Source organism: Xylocopa sonorina, chromosome 6 (assembly GCF_050948175.1).
Source record: "Xylocopa sonorina isolate GNS202 chromosome 6, iyXylSono1_principal, whole genome shotgun sequence".
NCBI lineage: Eukaryota > Metazoa > Arthropoda > Insecta > Hymenoptera > Apidae > Xylocopa > Xylocopa sonorina.
The window spans coordinates 6,782,876-6,799,643 of record NC_135198.1 but is presented as its reverse complement, the minus strand read 5'-3'; the positions used below and the strand labels follow the sequence as shown (position 1 = coordinate 6,799,643).

The 16,768-nt window shown below is 29.9% G+C and overlaps 3 protein-coding genes and 1 long non-coding RNA gene across 8 annotated transcripts; 3 read left to right on the top strand and 1 right to left on the bottom strand.

The window, feature by feature from the left end:
* Positions 1 to 1,489: 1,489 nt before the first annotated feature.
* On the top strand, positions 1,490 to 2,131 carry LOC143424752 (uncharacterized). Its single transcript, XR_013101961.1, has 2 exons — positions 1,490 to 1,909; positions 1,997 to 2,131. It is a non-coding gene; the product is annotated as an uncharacterized LOC143424752 (long non-coding RNA).
* On the top strand, positions 2,003 to 5,550 carry Inos (Inositol-3-phosphate synthase). Of its 2 annotated transcripts, none has more exons than XM_076896930.1 (7): positions 2,003 to 2,261; positions 3,298 to 3,470; positions 3,568 to 3,835; positions 3,968 to 4,222; positions 4,347 to 4,589; positions 4,691 to 4,799; positions 4,893 to 5,550. In XM_076896930.1, the coding sequence occupies exons 1-7, from the start codon at positions 2,145 to 2,147 to the stop codon at positions 5,270 to 5,272; spliced, it is 1,545 nt and encodes a 514-aa protein (XP_076753045.1). In that variant the 5' UTR covers positions 2,003 to 2,144; the 3' UTR covers positions 5,273 to 5,550. The 2 variants fall into 2 exon arrangements, with proteins under 2 accessions (XP_076753045.1, XP_076753046.1); XM_076896931.1 differs by lacking the exon at positions 2,003 to 2,261 and adding an exon at positions 3,093 to 3,227.
* Positions 5,551 to 6,539: 989 nt separating this feature from the next.
* LOC143424656 (uncharacterized) lies at positions 6,540 to 12,182 on the top strand. Of its 4 annotated transcripts, none has more exons than XM_076896866.1 (4): positions 6,542 to 6,942; positions 7,144 to 7,411; positions 7,505 to 11,538; positions 11,610 to 12,179. In XM_076896866.1, exons 3-4 carry the CDS (start codon positions 7,570 to 7,572, stop codon positions 11,901 to 11,903), a joined length of 4,263 nt encoding a protein of 1,420 aa, XP_076752981.1. In that variant the 5' UTR covers positions 6,542 to 6,942; positions 7,144 to 7,411; positions 7,505 to 7,569; the 3' UTR covers positions 11,904 to 12,179. The 4 variants fall into 4 exon arrangements, with proteins under 4 accessions (XP_076752982.1, XP_076752981.1, XP_076752980.1 ...); XM_076896865.1 differs by having other exon boundaries at positions 7,141 to 7,411; XM_076896867.1 differs by having other exon boundaries at positions 6,540 to 7,411; positions 7,505 to 11,526; positions 11,610 to 12,182.
* Positions 12,183 to 13,342: 1,160 nt separating this feature from the next.
* Papss (3'-phosphoadenosine 5'-phosphosulfate synthase) lies at positions 13,343 to 16,739 on the bottom strand. Its single transcript, XM_076896909.1, has 6 exons — positions 16,263 to 16,739; positions 15,060 to 15,863; positions 14,534 to 14,968; positions 14,248 to 14,457; positions 13,774 to 14,056; positions 13,343 to 13,671 (listed from the first exon to the last, which is right to left on the bottom strand). The coding sequence occupies exons 1-6, from the start codon at positions 16,347 to 16,349 to the stop codon at positions 13,577 to 13,579; spliced, it is 1,914 nt and encodes a 637-aa protein (XP_076753024.1). The 5' UTR covers positions 16,350 to 16,739; the 3' UTR covers positions 13,343 to 13,576.
* Positions 16,740 to 16,768: the final 29 nt, after the last annotated feature.

The following is a 16,768-nucleotide window of genomic DNA, read 5'->3' as shown; positions in this document are numbered from 1 at the left end:
ACATTGTAGATACGTATGTATATAAATTAATTTTTAGCGAATTAACAGTATGAATATATTTAGTTTTTTTACAAAAACAAATCTTGATGACTGAGAGTTTACAATATTCATATTTTTAGACATTATACAACGTTACGATTGGTTTAAAAATGCCATAGTAAGTATAATAGCATAGAGCTGCAATTAAGTTGATGATATGCGATAATTATATCGTCTTTAATTTATGTTTATATTAAAATTAATTACATGATACCTTAATATACTTTTATTATTACAATACATTAAGAAATTAGTAATTTTCAGATCTACACACAATTTCCATTGATGTAACACACACTTTCCATTTCTTAAAAAGGATAAAAATATATTAAAATATTGAAAAAACTTTAGGGGCAAGTACTTTAATAAATTATTTAATAAATTGTGTAAACATTAAATTCATTTAAGTATCAGAGAGTTCTGTAAGTTTAGAATTGTCTTGTATGGCTGTGAAATTTCAAAGGATTGAAGGGATTTGAAACTTCAAGGTATTTACTGATGGCAGCTATCATGTTGATATGTGTACAACGATGATCGTTCCCACAACCAATTCGACTTCAATTTAGTTTAAGTATTGGACAGAGTTCAACTATCATTCTTCACGAATAATGGACTAAGCAGTTGGTTGAATTCCGTTTGATATTAAGGATTTTACGTAATTCAAGTTTTACTCAATCTTGTTCATAATTTCTTTTTGACGTATCGAAAATAATTAACTATATGGGATACAATCTTATCATGATAAATTTACTGTAATAAATTTATCTTTATATTTTTGTTTATCACCGTTAACGATGCTCGCTTCTTGGGATGAAAGCGAAACGGCTCGCACGTAACGTTGAGCCGAACAAAATCAGCCTTTGTAAACAGATTATAGTTCATAATCGTTCGTCGAGGGTCGTCTTACGAATGGCCTGGCAACATAATTCTCCCATTACGAAAGTTCCAGAGACACCGAGTGCCAATTGATTGAAACAATCTATGCATTCCAGCTACACGTGATGTAATTGAGCAGTTCACAGACCGACTAACAATGATAATTTAAATCACAAAACGCATTAGTACTTTGTTTTATGGGGCTCCATTTATCACCCATGTGTATTATTTTTGTATACATACATTGAATTCTGTATGCGTGCACGTAGAAGATTAAGAAAATATAAATATCGTTGTATTCAAATAATAGGGTATTATATCGTATAAGCTATCTCAAATATTATTATAATTTAATGATTCTCGAACTGCATGGCAAAGTGAAAATAATATTCAAGATAACATTATATAACATAACTATCTTACCTTTATGTAAGAAATTTTAATTAACGCATCCATTTACGATATAGAATATGATTTGTTTAACATAAGTGTAGGACGAAAGTGAATGAATTCTCTGTTCATCTGCAAAATCTAAAACAAGGTAAAATGGGAGGATCCTCGTAGGAAAGGAAGACGAAGAAACCTGAAGAAAATACATGCACGTATACTAGCGGTTAAAAGCATTAAAATATTTGCATATTTACAAAAAATATAGTTCAAGTAGGATGTACGTGTAAAATTGTGTAACGTAAAAGCAAAAAAGAATACGACCAAGAGAAGTTGCAAACGAAGCGTGTCTCTTTAGTTTATGTTAGATCAGTTGACTTGATAAAAATCGAGCAGTAACCAAATATAATAGGTTCCAGTTAAACAGGGGTGGAAGGGGGCTGCCGCGCCATTTCTTTTAAAGCGCATGCTTGCGCATCCTGACGACATTTACGTTTCAGCTACCAACACGGCGTTTGGGTACCCACCATCGAGTGTCAATTACGTTCATTTTGTTCACGAATTTCCACTGAATATATTGTCCTTCATTGAATATATGTATTATCTGCTACAAGGTGATTTAGAAAAAGAATCACATCAATTGATAATTCATATACTTTTCTTATAATTCGTTGAATTTAACATACATATATACAATTATACCACACAATCGACTCAAGTTCGATCTATAATCCTTGAACTCAGCCTTCCTGAGGAAGTATATTTATTTCTTGCGAAAAGTTTTTCACAGAGTTTGTTTATAACTCGCATTATCAGTGTAAAGATTTGATATAACGAACAAAATGGCTTTAAAGATCCGCGTCCAATCGCCGAATGTGAAATATACGGAAAATTATATTGAAGCACAGTACGAATATCAAACAGCGAATGTTAAAGAAGATGACACCATGAAGTATACGGTAAGCATACTAGAATGTTCTTCCTTTATTTCGATAAGTATCCTGTTTTTTATTTACGAAACTGTTTCTGGTTCAAATGTTTGTTCGATGTTCTTCTAAGATAGAAAAATTAAAGAATATAAGAACAGTTGGATTTCTGTATTTCTATGTTTAGTAACAAATATGTATAATGTTTAGCGGGTTTGAATAAACAGAATGGAATTAAAACATTTTAATTTTATTTATGAAATGATTATATTTAATGGACGAACCAAATTTGTGCATAAGTTAATGGTTTGGCGAAAATTTATTTCTGTATAAGAGTTTTTATAATTAAGATATCAATAGAAAATACGAAAGATGATGAATAATGTAAGAAATATTTTTATGGATAATTTAATGTATAGAAAAAACTTGGAAAATACCCGCTGCTAGTGATATTCATCAATTCATTATTGCTATATAAGTTGTCACCATTGTTATAGGTATGCAACTGGTTATGCATGTTGTAACCGATTCCGATTTATGTTATTTCACACAAAAAGATATTTTGCAGTTTCAAAAATATATTTTTCAATTTTTGACAGAAGACCTTTTTTCCTAAATATATCGGTTAAACGAAAATCACATACGAATCGTGTAATTTGAGTAAACAAATTATTTATACGTCACTTTACCTTCAGATAAATTGTAAATATGCTTATACATAAATTTTTTTATTAGGAAAAGGCGCTGATATTTAATTTGACCAACACATTTAAGGTTGGGAAGGCTTTTTTAGAAAAATTGTATAAATATTAAATATGCACAATTTTGTATTTAAAAATTCTTTTTTAGGGGAAAGGAACAAATATAATAAAAAAAGAACAGCTGCTCAAACTGAATTTTTCAATTTTTGAAAAACAGATCCCTGTATTTGTACATCACTGTGTACTGCTACTGTTTAGCTGAAAAATCCTTGGATACAAATATTAACATTTACTATGCGTAATATTATTTACTTTAAAACTCTGAAAATAATATATTACAATTTGCAAACGTATAATTATTGTAATAGGTGACACCTGTATCAACAAAACTATTAATTAGAACACAACTGAAAGTTCCAAAACTTGGATTAATGTTGGTAGGATGGGGTGGAAATAATGGTACCACTATCACTGCAGCTCTATTAGCAAATAAACTTAAGCTATCATGGGAAACAAAGAATGGCATTCAGAAAGCAAACTGGTAATTATAATAATTTAATACCACTGTTATTCAATCTTAAATTGGCACTCTTAAATGAAAGGATATATTCATATGTTGCTCTTAATTATAATTTTAGGTATGGTTCAATAGTTCAGGCATCTACAGTCAGATTAGGCAAAGGAGATAAAGAAGATGTGTATGTTCCTATGTCTTGGATGCTTCCAATGGTAAATCCAGATGATATTGAAATTGATGGCTGGGATATTTCAAACATGAACTTAGCTGATGCTATGCAGCGTGCAGCAGTTTTGGACATTAACTTACAAAAACAGTTAGCAGGGCACATGATGTATATGAAACCAAGGAAAAGCATATATTATCCTGACTTCATTGCTGCCAATCAAGTAAATAATATCTCTATAAAATTGCTTTTGTAAATTCTTACCAATCTAATACAGTAATTCATATTTATTTACTTAAACATTAGAGTTTATATTGCATTTTTGTGTTATTATACAATAATTTTGTATTTTTAGGAGAAAAGAGCAAACAATCTTATACCTGGTACAAAATTTGAACAATTAGAACAAATTAGAAAAGACATTGCCGAATTTAAAGCTACAAAGAAGTTGGATCAAGTAATTATATTATGGACTGCTAATACTGAACGATTTTCGGAAATAATTCCAGGTGTAAATGATACAGCAGAAAATTTACTAAGTGCTATTAAAAATGGTCATTCAGAAGTCAGTCCAAGTACGGTGTTTGCTGTTGCAGCAGCTTTAGAAGGAGTAAGCCACATACATTTAGCATTATACATATTTTCTCAAATAAAATCCTTATTGCTGTTATTATTTTTGTTATTATTATTGATAATAATATTATGCACTAATGTTATATGCATTATCGTTTCAGTGTACATATCTAAATGGTTCTCCTCAAAATACTTTTGTACCAGGAGCAATAGAATTAGCAGAGAAATATAAAACCTTCATTGCTGGTGATGACTTTAAATCTGGGCAAACAAAATTGAAGTCTGTGCTTGTAGACTTTTTAGTATCAGCTGGTATTAAACCGGTATCAATTGTCAGTTACAACCACCTTGGAAATAATGATGGTTATAATTTATCTGCTCCTCAACAATTTCGATCAAAAGAGGTAATGTATTAAAATAAAAAAATATAAATTTATATGATGTAAACTTATATAAGCTTACAATATTGTTTAGAAACTGCATTAAAATACAACGTTACTTTTAGATATCAAAAAGCAATGTAGTAGATGATATGGTACAATCAAATAGAATTCTTTACCAACCTGGAGAAAAACCTGATCATTGCGTTGTTATTAAATATGTTCCATATGTTGGTATGTGTCAGAATTAGAATATATAATGATGCTAGATGTGGCATCATGATTTAGTATTTTGAGAATGTAAAATTATTTTTTTATTTTTCTTAGGTGATAGCAAAAGAGCAATGGATGAATACACATCAGAAATATTACTTGGGGGGCATAACACTATCGTGATACATAACACATGCGAAGATTCTTTGTTGGCTAGTCCAATTATTTTAGATTTGGTTCTTTTAGCAGAGATTTGCTCCCGTATTACCTTCAAATTAGCAGATACGGAAGATGAGTTTGCTAAATTCCATAGCGTACTTTCTATATTATCATACCTTTGCAAAGCACCATTAGTGCCTCGTGGAACACCAGTTGTGAATGCATTATTCAGGCAACGAGCTGCAATTGAAAACATCTTAAGAGCATGCCTTGCATTGCCTCCTGAAAATAATATGTCACTTGAGCACAAAGTTAATTTTGGTAAACAAGTGTGAGTTCAAAGAAAAGATATATCTATAAAAGTAAGGGTATTATGGTTTACAAAAAAAGGGAAGAATTATCAGTATTATCAAAGAATAATTTAAGAAACAAATGAAACATTGAATGTTCCAGAATGTATACTGCTTACAAGATGAAACCAGTATTAATAGTTGAAAAACATTTATAACATGTTTGTACTGCAAAATTTTTATTAATGGATGTTATGTTTAATAGCTATTGTTGTCTAATAACAGATACTATAAAAATGTTAGACAGGCACAGATATTTAAATCTTTATGATGTTTGATATGCAAAAATCTTGTTTGTATCAAATTTCATAACAATATACAATTATGATTTATATATTTTTTTAAGCAGAACAAATTGAAAGTATATTTTTACAGTGAATAGTATATTAAATAGTAAAAAATCACTATTTTTTAATAAAAATAGAGACTACTTTTATATATACAAAAATTTAACTTGCTGCATAGTTTCTCACATTTTTTTGTAACATAATTTAATACGATTGCCTGATAGAAATCTTATTTCTTCTGAGTAACAAAATGTGCAAGAGTGATAAAATAATATCAGTGGAATTTTTATTTCTACTTTAAAATACCCTTATTGCTTTTAAATATATGTTCCTATAACATTTATAAACCAAAGTGAACAATGTTACCGATTAATGTTTACAATCTATATATTGTATAATGCATTTGAAAATAAATCATTGGAAAAGATACTCATCGTGTACTTATTGTTAATTTACCTATCTTGTAACGGGAGACTTAATATAAAAAAAGTACTTAAAGTGTAAAACATTTAATGATTCAATTTTTAAACTCACTAACTTTTCGCGTTAACAGTATCAGTGGTACTGCGCATATCGTAATTTGAGAAACTCTGCCTCAAACTAAAGATGAAACGAGACGAAGAAATTAGCTAAAGCTAAATAAAAAATACGTGCATACATAATCTTATGTAATAAATATTTCTTATTTTTTAGAGGAGATAAACTTATACATATATGTATATATATTTATATAAGTGTACAGATACTTTTTTTTTGGACAGTTGAATTGCTCGCAGTAACATGCAAAACGGTGGCGCGCTTAAATAAATTATTGTTCCATCAAATAATACCATTATTAAAATAAACTGAAGATGGTCAAGGTTTAATGATTTTTCTGTGATCGCATTCCGTCATGGTATATTTTTTGTAATTGTTATCAAGTTTAATTGGTATAGATCTAGAAAAACACGTTCAATAGGAGAGATACAATCGCAGCCATTGCAAAGATAGGCAACGTCACAGGCTTCGGTAAAAGAATTTCAGTACACAACAGTTGAACGTGGCATAAATATTCGTAACAAAGTGCTCGTAGATTAGCCGGTTTTTCTTCCTGAAACTAACATCTCTCAGATTGTAATCTATGACAGATCTTTGTAATATGTTTTAAAGTAATGTACGTACATACACGAAAAATATTCTATGACTATTGAAGCCTAGTCATGAATTTCGGCAGTGTAGAATGTCCGTTGCGTAGGCTGAAAATAACATACGCCAAAGGCGCCATTAAACTGCGCCATCTGGATATCATTATGAAGAAATTATGTTAGCTAGAATTTGGAAAAACTTTTGAATAACGTTATTACTCTTCCCATTAATGAGTATCGTAAGGTAAAATTCACGAATTTTAAAACTGATATAACATACATCGATTACGTTCGCGTTATGTTTAAATACAGGAGCGTACACTCCTCATAATTACATTCACTTAACCTCAATTTTAATTGAAAAATGAATATCTTTAACTATGAGAATATAATTTTATATTTGTTTATGATGAGAATAAAAAGATACAATCTGTTTTGGAAGAAGGAATCGAAGATACCCTTAATTTTTGGAGGGAAAGCGTGATCTTCAAGAGTCTTAAGTGTGTCAATAACAGCAACGTTCCACTACAAGTAATGATAATACACGTTAGTTAGTTAAACCAATTTTGTATGAGTTACACTTATAATAATGGGAACCACTGTGTGCAATAGTTTTGTACAATATTGAGAAAGGAAATAAAACGTAATATAAACACATCATGCACAAGTACTGTCACAAGAAAGATTAGCTGTCCTTTTCGCTTAAACGTCAGGTAAAGATCAAATCATTTATGATATAATTTATGTAATATGTATATATATATATATATTTGATTCGATTAATTTGTTACTTTTTTTTTGTTTAGATCATAAAAATTTTACAAATATATATTTAAAATACAATGGGAAGATTTTAATGATCTGATTAAAAATGCAGCACATTGAAGTTAATAACAAGGATCACAATTATAGTGAAGTAAAACTAGATCATCAGTGTAGTGGTAGTAATATTCAAAATATATGCGACAGTGATGTTAAAGCAATATGTAAATCAAATAAATCTGGATTGGTATCCAACAAAGAAACGTTCGGTCAAATTAAAAATATTAATGAGTTGAAAAAGATAACACCACGAGTAAAATTATTGACCCATGATGCGAACAGTTTAAATGAATTAACTAAGATATCGTTGCACAATAAAGTATCTGCACAAAAGAAAATATCGATACTGGAGCAAACAAAACAGGAATTAAAGAAATATTGTAGGACTTGCGCCGGTTTGAAAGTTCCATTAGTTGATATATTCAGTGAGAAAGGTAATCAAATGAGATTGAGTCAACAAATAAAACATCTGGAAGAAATAAATCCATATGACAGTTTATCGACTCAAATGTGCATGGATTGTATCTGTGACTTAAAAATGAGTTATAAGTTTTTTATGCAGATTAAGAAAGCTGAAGTTAAATTAAAATCTATTCACATTACGTTGACTGAAACAGCAACAAAAAAGTTAGATGTAAATAAAGTGCAGCCTGTAGAAAGTTCTGAGGGACACGTAGAGAAAATTATAGAGTGTGATCTTATAAATCCATCTACAAGTAAGGAAACTGAAAAACAGACACCTGTACCAAAAATATCTGCAATTTTTTCACTGAAAGATGATAAGGAACTTTTACCAATTGGAAAAGTGGATTCTGAGGAGTCTGAAAAAAAAGTTGAATGCGAGATTTTTGAGGATTCAACAATTCAACAGAACAGCGATGATAATGAATCTATAGAAGAATTTGATCCAGATGATCCTCCTTTTCAACCTGATAGTTCAGATGCTATTGAGTCTGATGACGAAATGGAAGCACCAAGTGCAAAAAGACGGCATATACAGCAGAAAGAAAATACAAAACAGTGTTTACAGACATTTTCTGTTTCTGATAATACTTCAACTTTAGATAAAACTACTAACTTTAATCAAACAACATATAAGTATGACACATCTTTAAAAACATACATTAAAGTAGATGACATGGAGAATAATCAATCTATTGAGCCCCATGGCATCATTAAATCAGAAGGTATATGTAATATTGAAAGTACAAAAGAATGTTCAAAACAACCGAACATATTAAAACGCAGGCTTTTAATACAAACTAAAAAAGAATCTATGGAAGAAACCGATGAAAATGTATGCCAATCTTATATTTCTGATAAAACTGGAAATCATAAGGAGTTTAAAGTACAAAAGCTAGATGTTAATACTTTAAACATTAATAGCAATGAAGAAGATGGGATCATGTATGTTACTGTAAAGGGATCCAAACCAAATGAGCTATTATTAGTAAAAGTTAAAAAAATGGATAAAACAGTAGAAAAGAAAGATGATAAACCCGCAATGAAAAAAGGTTTTGATATTAAACCAATGGAAAAAATTTTGAAACGGTATGAAACATTAGTTACGAAAGAAAAGGATTTATTTCCAGAACGGACGAAAAAATCGGAAATAAGAGAACAGATTATAGAAGAACAAATAGAAGAATATAAAAAAAAACGGGAGAAGGTACTAGGTGGACATGCTAATATTTCAATTCCTTCAAAACTTGAGGAACCTCAAGCTCGATACTTTAAGCGTAACGAGAGTCTAGATAATCACAGATCTTCTACACAGTCAGAAAATGATCCCATTATAAACTTTCAATTTGATAAGGATGATAGTGAATATAATGTGAATATTAAAATAGAAAGTGATGCTTCAGAAACTGTAGAACCAGTCAACGAAAAATCTAGTAATGAAAAAGCTTATGTAAATACTGAAGAATACCTATCGCGTTTAGCAAAACTGAAGTTGAAATGGGAAGAAGCAAAAAAGAAGAAAGAGTCTCTTCAGAAAGAACTGGACGAATCTTATACAGAAGGAAATATTGAAAAATTAGCAAGAATTTTAGGAGAAAAGGAAAAAAACTTGCAAGACTTTCAAGATTATTTGAAGCAACGTAAAATTGTAATTACAAGATTAAAAGATGAAGATATTATTTCTCTTTACGAAGACAGAAACAATGCAGTGCTTAAAAATAGTTTACCTGACTTAATAGATGAAAGTCAACCAGTGGATTATATTCCAGAGGAACATTATTTGGAATGCGATTACTGTCCAGAAACTTTTGCTTCCAAAGAAGTTCTTGAAGAACATTTAAAAATGCATGATTATAAAATTATGCATTTCTGTGAAGATTGTATGGAAGAATTTCCAACAAATAAGGCAAAAAGAAATCACAATGTGATTTGTATAAAGAAGTTACTATGTAAATATTGCGATATAATGTTAGATTCAAAGGGGAAAAAGCGTCAACATGAACAGAAACATTGTGACAGTATGTATGGGCAATTGTGTGATGTATGCGGTGAGAAATTTAAGCATCAAGGAACATTGGATCAGCATGTAAAAACTCAACATATGAGTTGGGAAAAAATATATCAATGTCCAATGTGTCCTAAAAAGTTTGCATTCAAACAAAAGCTTAGCTTTCATTTAAAATCTGTGCATACAACCCTGAGGGCCTATTTATGTGAAGACTGTGGGGCTGACTTTAAAAATCCTGCAAGCCTTAGACACCATAGAATACGTAAACATCAACCAGTGGGAAATAAAAGGGAATGTCCCGTTTGCCATAAATTAGTACCGTTTTATAGTCTTTCTAAACATATGCATACCCATAAAGCATACACTATTCAATGTCCACATTGTGACAAAATGTTTAAAAATAGCTCAACTTTGAAGCAACATGTAAGAATTCATGAGGATCAACGTCAATATCGATGCGATACCTGTGGCGTTGGATTTAACAGGCGAGATGGATTAAGGCTACATATGAGAGTGCACGAGAAAACTGATAGTAGAGGATTAAAAGAATGCTCGTGTCAAGTGTGCGGTGAAAAGTTTCCAAATCATTCGACACTTGTTATCCACAGAAATCGAGTTCACAAAGATGGTAGACAATATACGTGTCATATATGTAACAGATCAATGATTTCGACTAGATCGTTAGAATGGCATATGTCTCATATACACAATGAATCGCTTCCTGGTGTTGTGAAAGAAGACATAGAGGGACAATCAGAGAAGAAAAGAGCGTCGTGTTATCATTGTAATAAGACGTTCAAAACTGAAATGATTTTACGAACACATATTAAGAACACACATATGGAAAAGGATCCAATGAAATGTTTAGATTGTGAGTTAACATTTACGTCTGAAGTAAGATTAAGACACCATATGATGGTGACGCATAACAGATTAGAAGGGACTTTACCATGTCCACATTGTCCAAAGAGGTTTGTGAATCAACTTAGGTTGAAGACTCATATGATATCACATTCGGAAGAAAGACCGTATACTTGTGAAATTTGTGGGTTCAATTTGAAAACTAAAATACAGTTGATTAAACATCATCAAAATAGGCATAGCGACGAGAGACCTTTACAATGTAGATACTGTCCTTGGAGATGTAAGCAAGTTAGTGCCCTTGTGTGTCATGAAAGAACTCACACAAACGAACGACCATACTCTTGCAGTGTATGTAGGCAACGCTTCAAATATTTAGGTGATAAAAATAAACACGAAAGACGACATGAAAGTTTAGGAGGATCTGGATTTAAAAGGATAGTGCTTGGTCGAAACATCAAAGCTAAAGTGCAGGAAGATTCTTCTTGTTCTGAACATGAGCAAGAAGGCTTAACTAATGCAGAACCTCAAGTAACAGAAAGTGAATACAAAGAACAAGCAGATCAACAATACGAAGAACAGATAGTCAAGTTTGAAGAACAGGAGATAGTCAAATTTGAAGAACAAGAAATAGTCAAATTTGAAGAACAAGAAATAACAGAGGAATACGAACAAGTATACGAACAGGTGAAGATAATTATATAACTTTATGATTTTTGTTAAATTAAATTTTTGTTACTTTATGTATGTTTTATCAGGAATACGAAGAAACATCCAGAGAGGCTTCAGATGCAGCAGATGTTATTATGAATATGGAAGATACAACTGTTTACACAGAGGAAGTAACTACAGATAATATTGAACCTGCAGAAATTATGTCAGATGAAATAATGACAAACGAAATATTACAACCAGGTACTGTAGTTCATTTGCAACAAGAAGATGATTCAGGGAAAATACAAGTGATCCCAGTGATGTTATCTTTACCTGATCTGTCCGATGCAAATACAGAGGTCAATTTAGCTACAGCATCCATTATGTATAACAATTAAGTTTAATGTCATGTCTTATATTTGGAATATGCTTTGTAAAAAGAAATAACTTTTAAAATTTTATTGCGGTAATTATGTATTAAAGAAAAAAATCTGTTTATTTGATACAAATAAGTAGGGGTTAAATCACATTCCTGTAGACCCATTTTAGCTTATATTCTAAACTGTATATTTCCTTTAAATACATATAGGTTTCATTATGTTAGGATGTTAGTTATGTGTACCCAAAGGTCAAAATAGTTATCTACTACTGAAACAGCAGTTTTTGTAAGATCATTTTATTGTGTGAAAAATACTTATTAAAATCGATTTAAGGTTGTAAAAATAGTGATATAACAAATTTATCTTCATAGTTGTTTTCAGATTTAAATTTTTGTTCCACTATAAATAATAAATAAAAATATGTGTAGTATGGTTATATATATATATATATATATACATACACAAAATATTTTATACAAATCTATGGAAGATGAACAAGTATTTTACTTGATAATATAAATACAAAATTTCAACATTAATAAAGTTGACATTGTTCATAACTACAAGTCTATTTATAAATTGCTTACGGATCAATTACATTTATTTTCTTATTTTCTGTTTATTAATACTTGCTTGCTTACTGTTCTTCCCTTACCTAATTTATCAAAAATCATGCATTTTATAGTTGTACATCAGAATTTACTAAAGAAAAAGTTATTGTAAGTTTTTGGCTTTTTATGTGTTTTTTCTGTGTACTTTTATTATAGGGAAATATTGAACCAACTTGTATCTTTGTACACGTAAAGTAGAATGTACATTATCTTATTTCATACGTTACGCATTGAATGCTCAAGTCTTAATTCAGACATAAAATAGGTATAAGTAATGTTTGCATTGCCTTATGATAATATGTCTTCATATTATGGTAAATTTGAGATATCTCTATTAATAAAATTTGGTTTCTTTACAGTTATAAAATTGCATTCAAATTTATTGTATGTTGTACATAACAATAATTTTGTTGTCTCATTAAATATTTCCTACTTATTAAGATAATTTTTGATATATTACATAATTATTTACATATTTTGATTCATCATACACATAGTAAGTTATATATTTATACATTTCAATTTCCTTTGAATTTCAACTTATATTTATTTCTTCTGCCTCCCTCCTCCATATAACTTATCTGTAACTCGTACATATATTTTATTATTGCAGTAAAAACATTTTCAAATATCAAATATTTTTTACAAATATAAAAAGTATTTGATATTTTTTCTAAAAATACTTGTTATGATAATTATATATTTTTATTATACTAAACTTTTAGATTGTAGAGGGATGTACTTTTTTCTAGATAAGTATATTAATAAATTATATATTTATATTATATATGTATATATACATACGTTTTTATAAAATTTTGTATGGAAAATACAATTCAATTTTACATTTATATAAAATAAAATTAACGTATACATTATACGTTGAGAATGAATGTAAACAGATATTAACTTATCTATTACAGACATAAATACTAAAAATCGCTGTGCTGTACAAGAAGAATGTACAAATATACAATTGTATAATAATATTAAAATTGTATCAATTTATAATATTCTTGTTATAACATTTGAAATATTATTTTTAGTTCGTGAAACTCTAATGATTCTTACAATAAGTCTTTATTTTTCTAAATTCCGATAATATTGTGCAAGAACAGACCATGCTTTGGGTGACATGAAACCGTTGGGTGGATTCTCGCCTGTTTTTGCAAAACCTACAAAGAAATGTCATACAATCATTTTAAACGTAAAATTTCTATTTTTAATTAAACGATATTTATAACGATATAAAATGTAAATATGTATGTTATACATACTACGCATTTTTGTTCCTGATATGAATTCAAAATCTTCTTTCCGTTTTTCGTCGAAAAAGGTCATTTTCTTATGTTTTTTATCGTATGCTGCAACTTTAAATGGTATGATTTCTAAGGATTTTAAACCTCGTGCTATTGAAAGAACTCGTGCTCCATGAGTAGGATCATAAAGATTGCCATCAGGTGTTGCATTTCTATTAGGGTGCGGTATACCAGCAGGATCTCTTCCAACAATGTAAAAGTTGGCACCTGCATTCATTCTAGCTTTTGCATGCCATTGTACCTAAAAATAAACATAATAGATACAAAGTGAAAAAATACAAGTTATCCTAACAAGAAGGAACCTATAAACTGATAAATTCATAGAAGTCAGATATATATTATGAATTTATATTTAATATTATGAATATATATTTAAATAGAGTACATTTTTCATCTTATTTTAATGTTTACTAAAATTGTACTAAAAATTACCTCAACTGGCCCAGCATACATCATTGGACTTGGAAAAATTGCTAATAATGTAGAATCAGCATCTAAAACTCCTTCACTAAGTATAGCTTCATGTTGCAAAATTCGTGTATGCAGTGGTACATCATCATCTTTAGTCCAACCACCCAAAGGATGTAACAGGAGAATAGGATTTTTAAATCCTCTTTGTTCTAATAAACGTTTCCTAGTATCCTATAAGTATAAAGACATTAACAAGAACAAAATTTATTATATGTACAGTGAAAAGTAAATTAATAAATTAACATACTTGCATCAGTAGTGCATGACCATTATGTATAGGATTTCTAAGTTGAAAGGCAAATACAGCATCAGCTTTCATCTTTTTACACTTTATTCTAATTTCATTTGGTGTAAGTCTGTATTTATCCAGGCCATCTTGCCATCTAATCCTTTGAATAACTTCCAAATCTCCGCCTACCAACCAATCTCCAGATTCATGAATCATCTTTACATATGGATGACCTAAATTATTAGTACCAAATTGCCAACCACATCTTTCTTCTTTTCTATGAAAGTAAAATTCTGGCCTGCGTAATATTGCAAGAGCTTTATTATTATGTTTCAATGTAAAAGCTGAAAATCCATCCAAACGTTCTTTGTCCTTTGTATGTACTGCAAGAACTATGGGAATAGATTGATTAATTTCCTTGTCACCCTCAAGGAGACATTTTAAATGCTGAGTCTAAAAACATATTTTAAGTAATTTAGTAATTTACAATAGTAATTTCATATTATTACTTTTCTAACATTTCATGTCACTGTGTTTTATATACCTGAAGGTATTGATGTTCTCTCATAAATCCAGTAAGAGGTGCCGCCCAACCTTCTGCTAAAATCTGGAGCCATTGTACATCTATTTCACTAATTTCTAAACTCTGAAGTGTAGCTGCTTCTGTTTTCGCAGAAGATATTCGTGATTCTGGAATGAACAACTCCCGTATTGGTATTGTAGGTTTTTCAAGCACTGGTATAATACACTGTTTCTCCAGAAGATCAATAACAGTTGCGGCTGATTCTTCTGGAGTACAGTTTTCAGTGGTTACCACTAAATCAGGATTTACTGGTCTTTCATACATTTGATCTATTCCTGTAAAACCTTTGATTGCCCCTTGACGTGCCTTTTTATATAATCCTTTAGTATCCCTAGCTTCACATACATTAAGAGGTGTATCAACAAATATTTCAAAAAATGGAAGATCCGACATTCTATGAATTTGCCTTGCCATTTGTCTATCTTCCTCAAATGGTGATACAAAGCTACATAAACAAATTTGGCCGCTATCAGCAAATAATTTAGCTACTTCTGCGACCCTCCTTATGTTTTCTTTCCTATCTTCTTTACTGAAACCAAGGTTGCAGTTTAAACCACTCCTTACGTTATCTCCATCAAGTCCGTAAGCAGCAATTCCATGATTAACTAATATAGCTTCAACTTGGAAAGCTATCGAAGTTTTTCCTGCACCAGAGAGGCCTGTTAACCAAACTGTACATCCTCGAAAACCTCTTATACTTCCTATTGCTTGGCCACGCTTCGCTCTTGACACATGATGCGCTTGCTCTGATACATTACTACATGTCTGAGGAGAAAAATGATATATAACACAAAAAATTAAAAAAATTATGCAGATAACAAATTCTAAATATTTTTAACTATTAAAACATTCTAAATGTTCTTAATTATTAATTTTAATATTAAAATATTAAAATTTTATTCTTAACATTATATAAAATGAAGCAAAGTATAAGTTCATTTTTAACAGGTATTCTACTGTAGAATCTAAATTCGACATTTAAATTTAAATATTTTGAGAATTATGAATCAAAGTAGTATACAGCATGAAAATAGTACAGTGGTACTTGTATTTTTACAAAACTGTTGATAGTATAAGATAACTAAATATTCAAGTGATTTTATTTTCCAATATTGGTGGATGACGATAATATTAATAATAAAAAGTACTTTGGTTAATACGTACCATCATCATTCGTTTGTTTGGATTTTCAACAGTTTCGTTTGACATAACTATATTATATCTTGAACTTTGTGTACAGTACACTTTCATCTACGTGGCAATTTATCGAATAAAATAAAAATTTGATATATTAAGTATATACTTAATACAGGAACAATTGTATTTCAATTATCAGAAAATAAGTATCGTTTCTATTCTAGTAATTATGTATTTTTTACGGTTGTTAGTAATGAGAAATATTTAAATTAACAGTAAAGAATACAGCGTGATAGTGATACATAATTGCGGCTACAAAGTACGCTATAACGGTACTATAAAACCAGTTCCAGATGCCAGCGCTCTTCAGCAACCGATATATCAATTAATTAGAATTTTAATAGGCGTTACTTCTTTAATTTACCGTAATATGTCCGGGTTATAATTTCTAACTATTATTATTTTAAAGGAAAAATTTCAGAATTGTCCACCGTACGAAATTTGATGAAACATGAGATTACACGAAGTTTCGT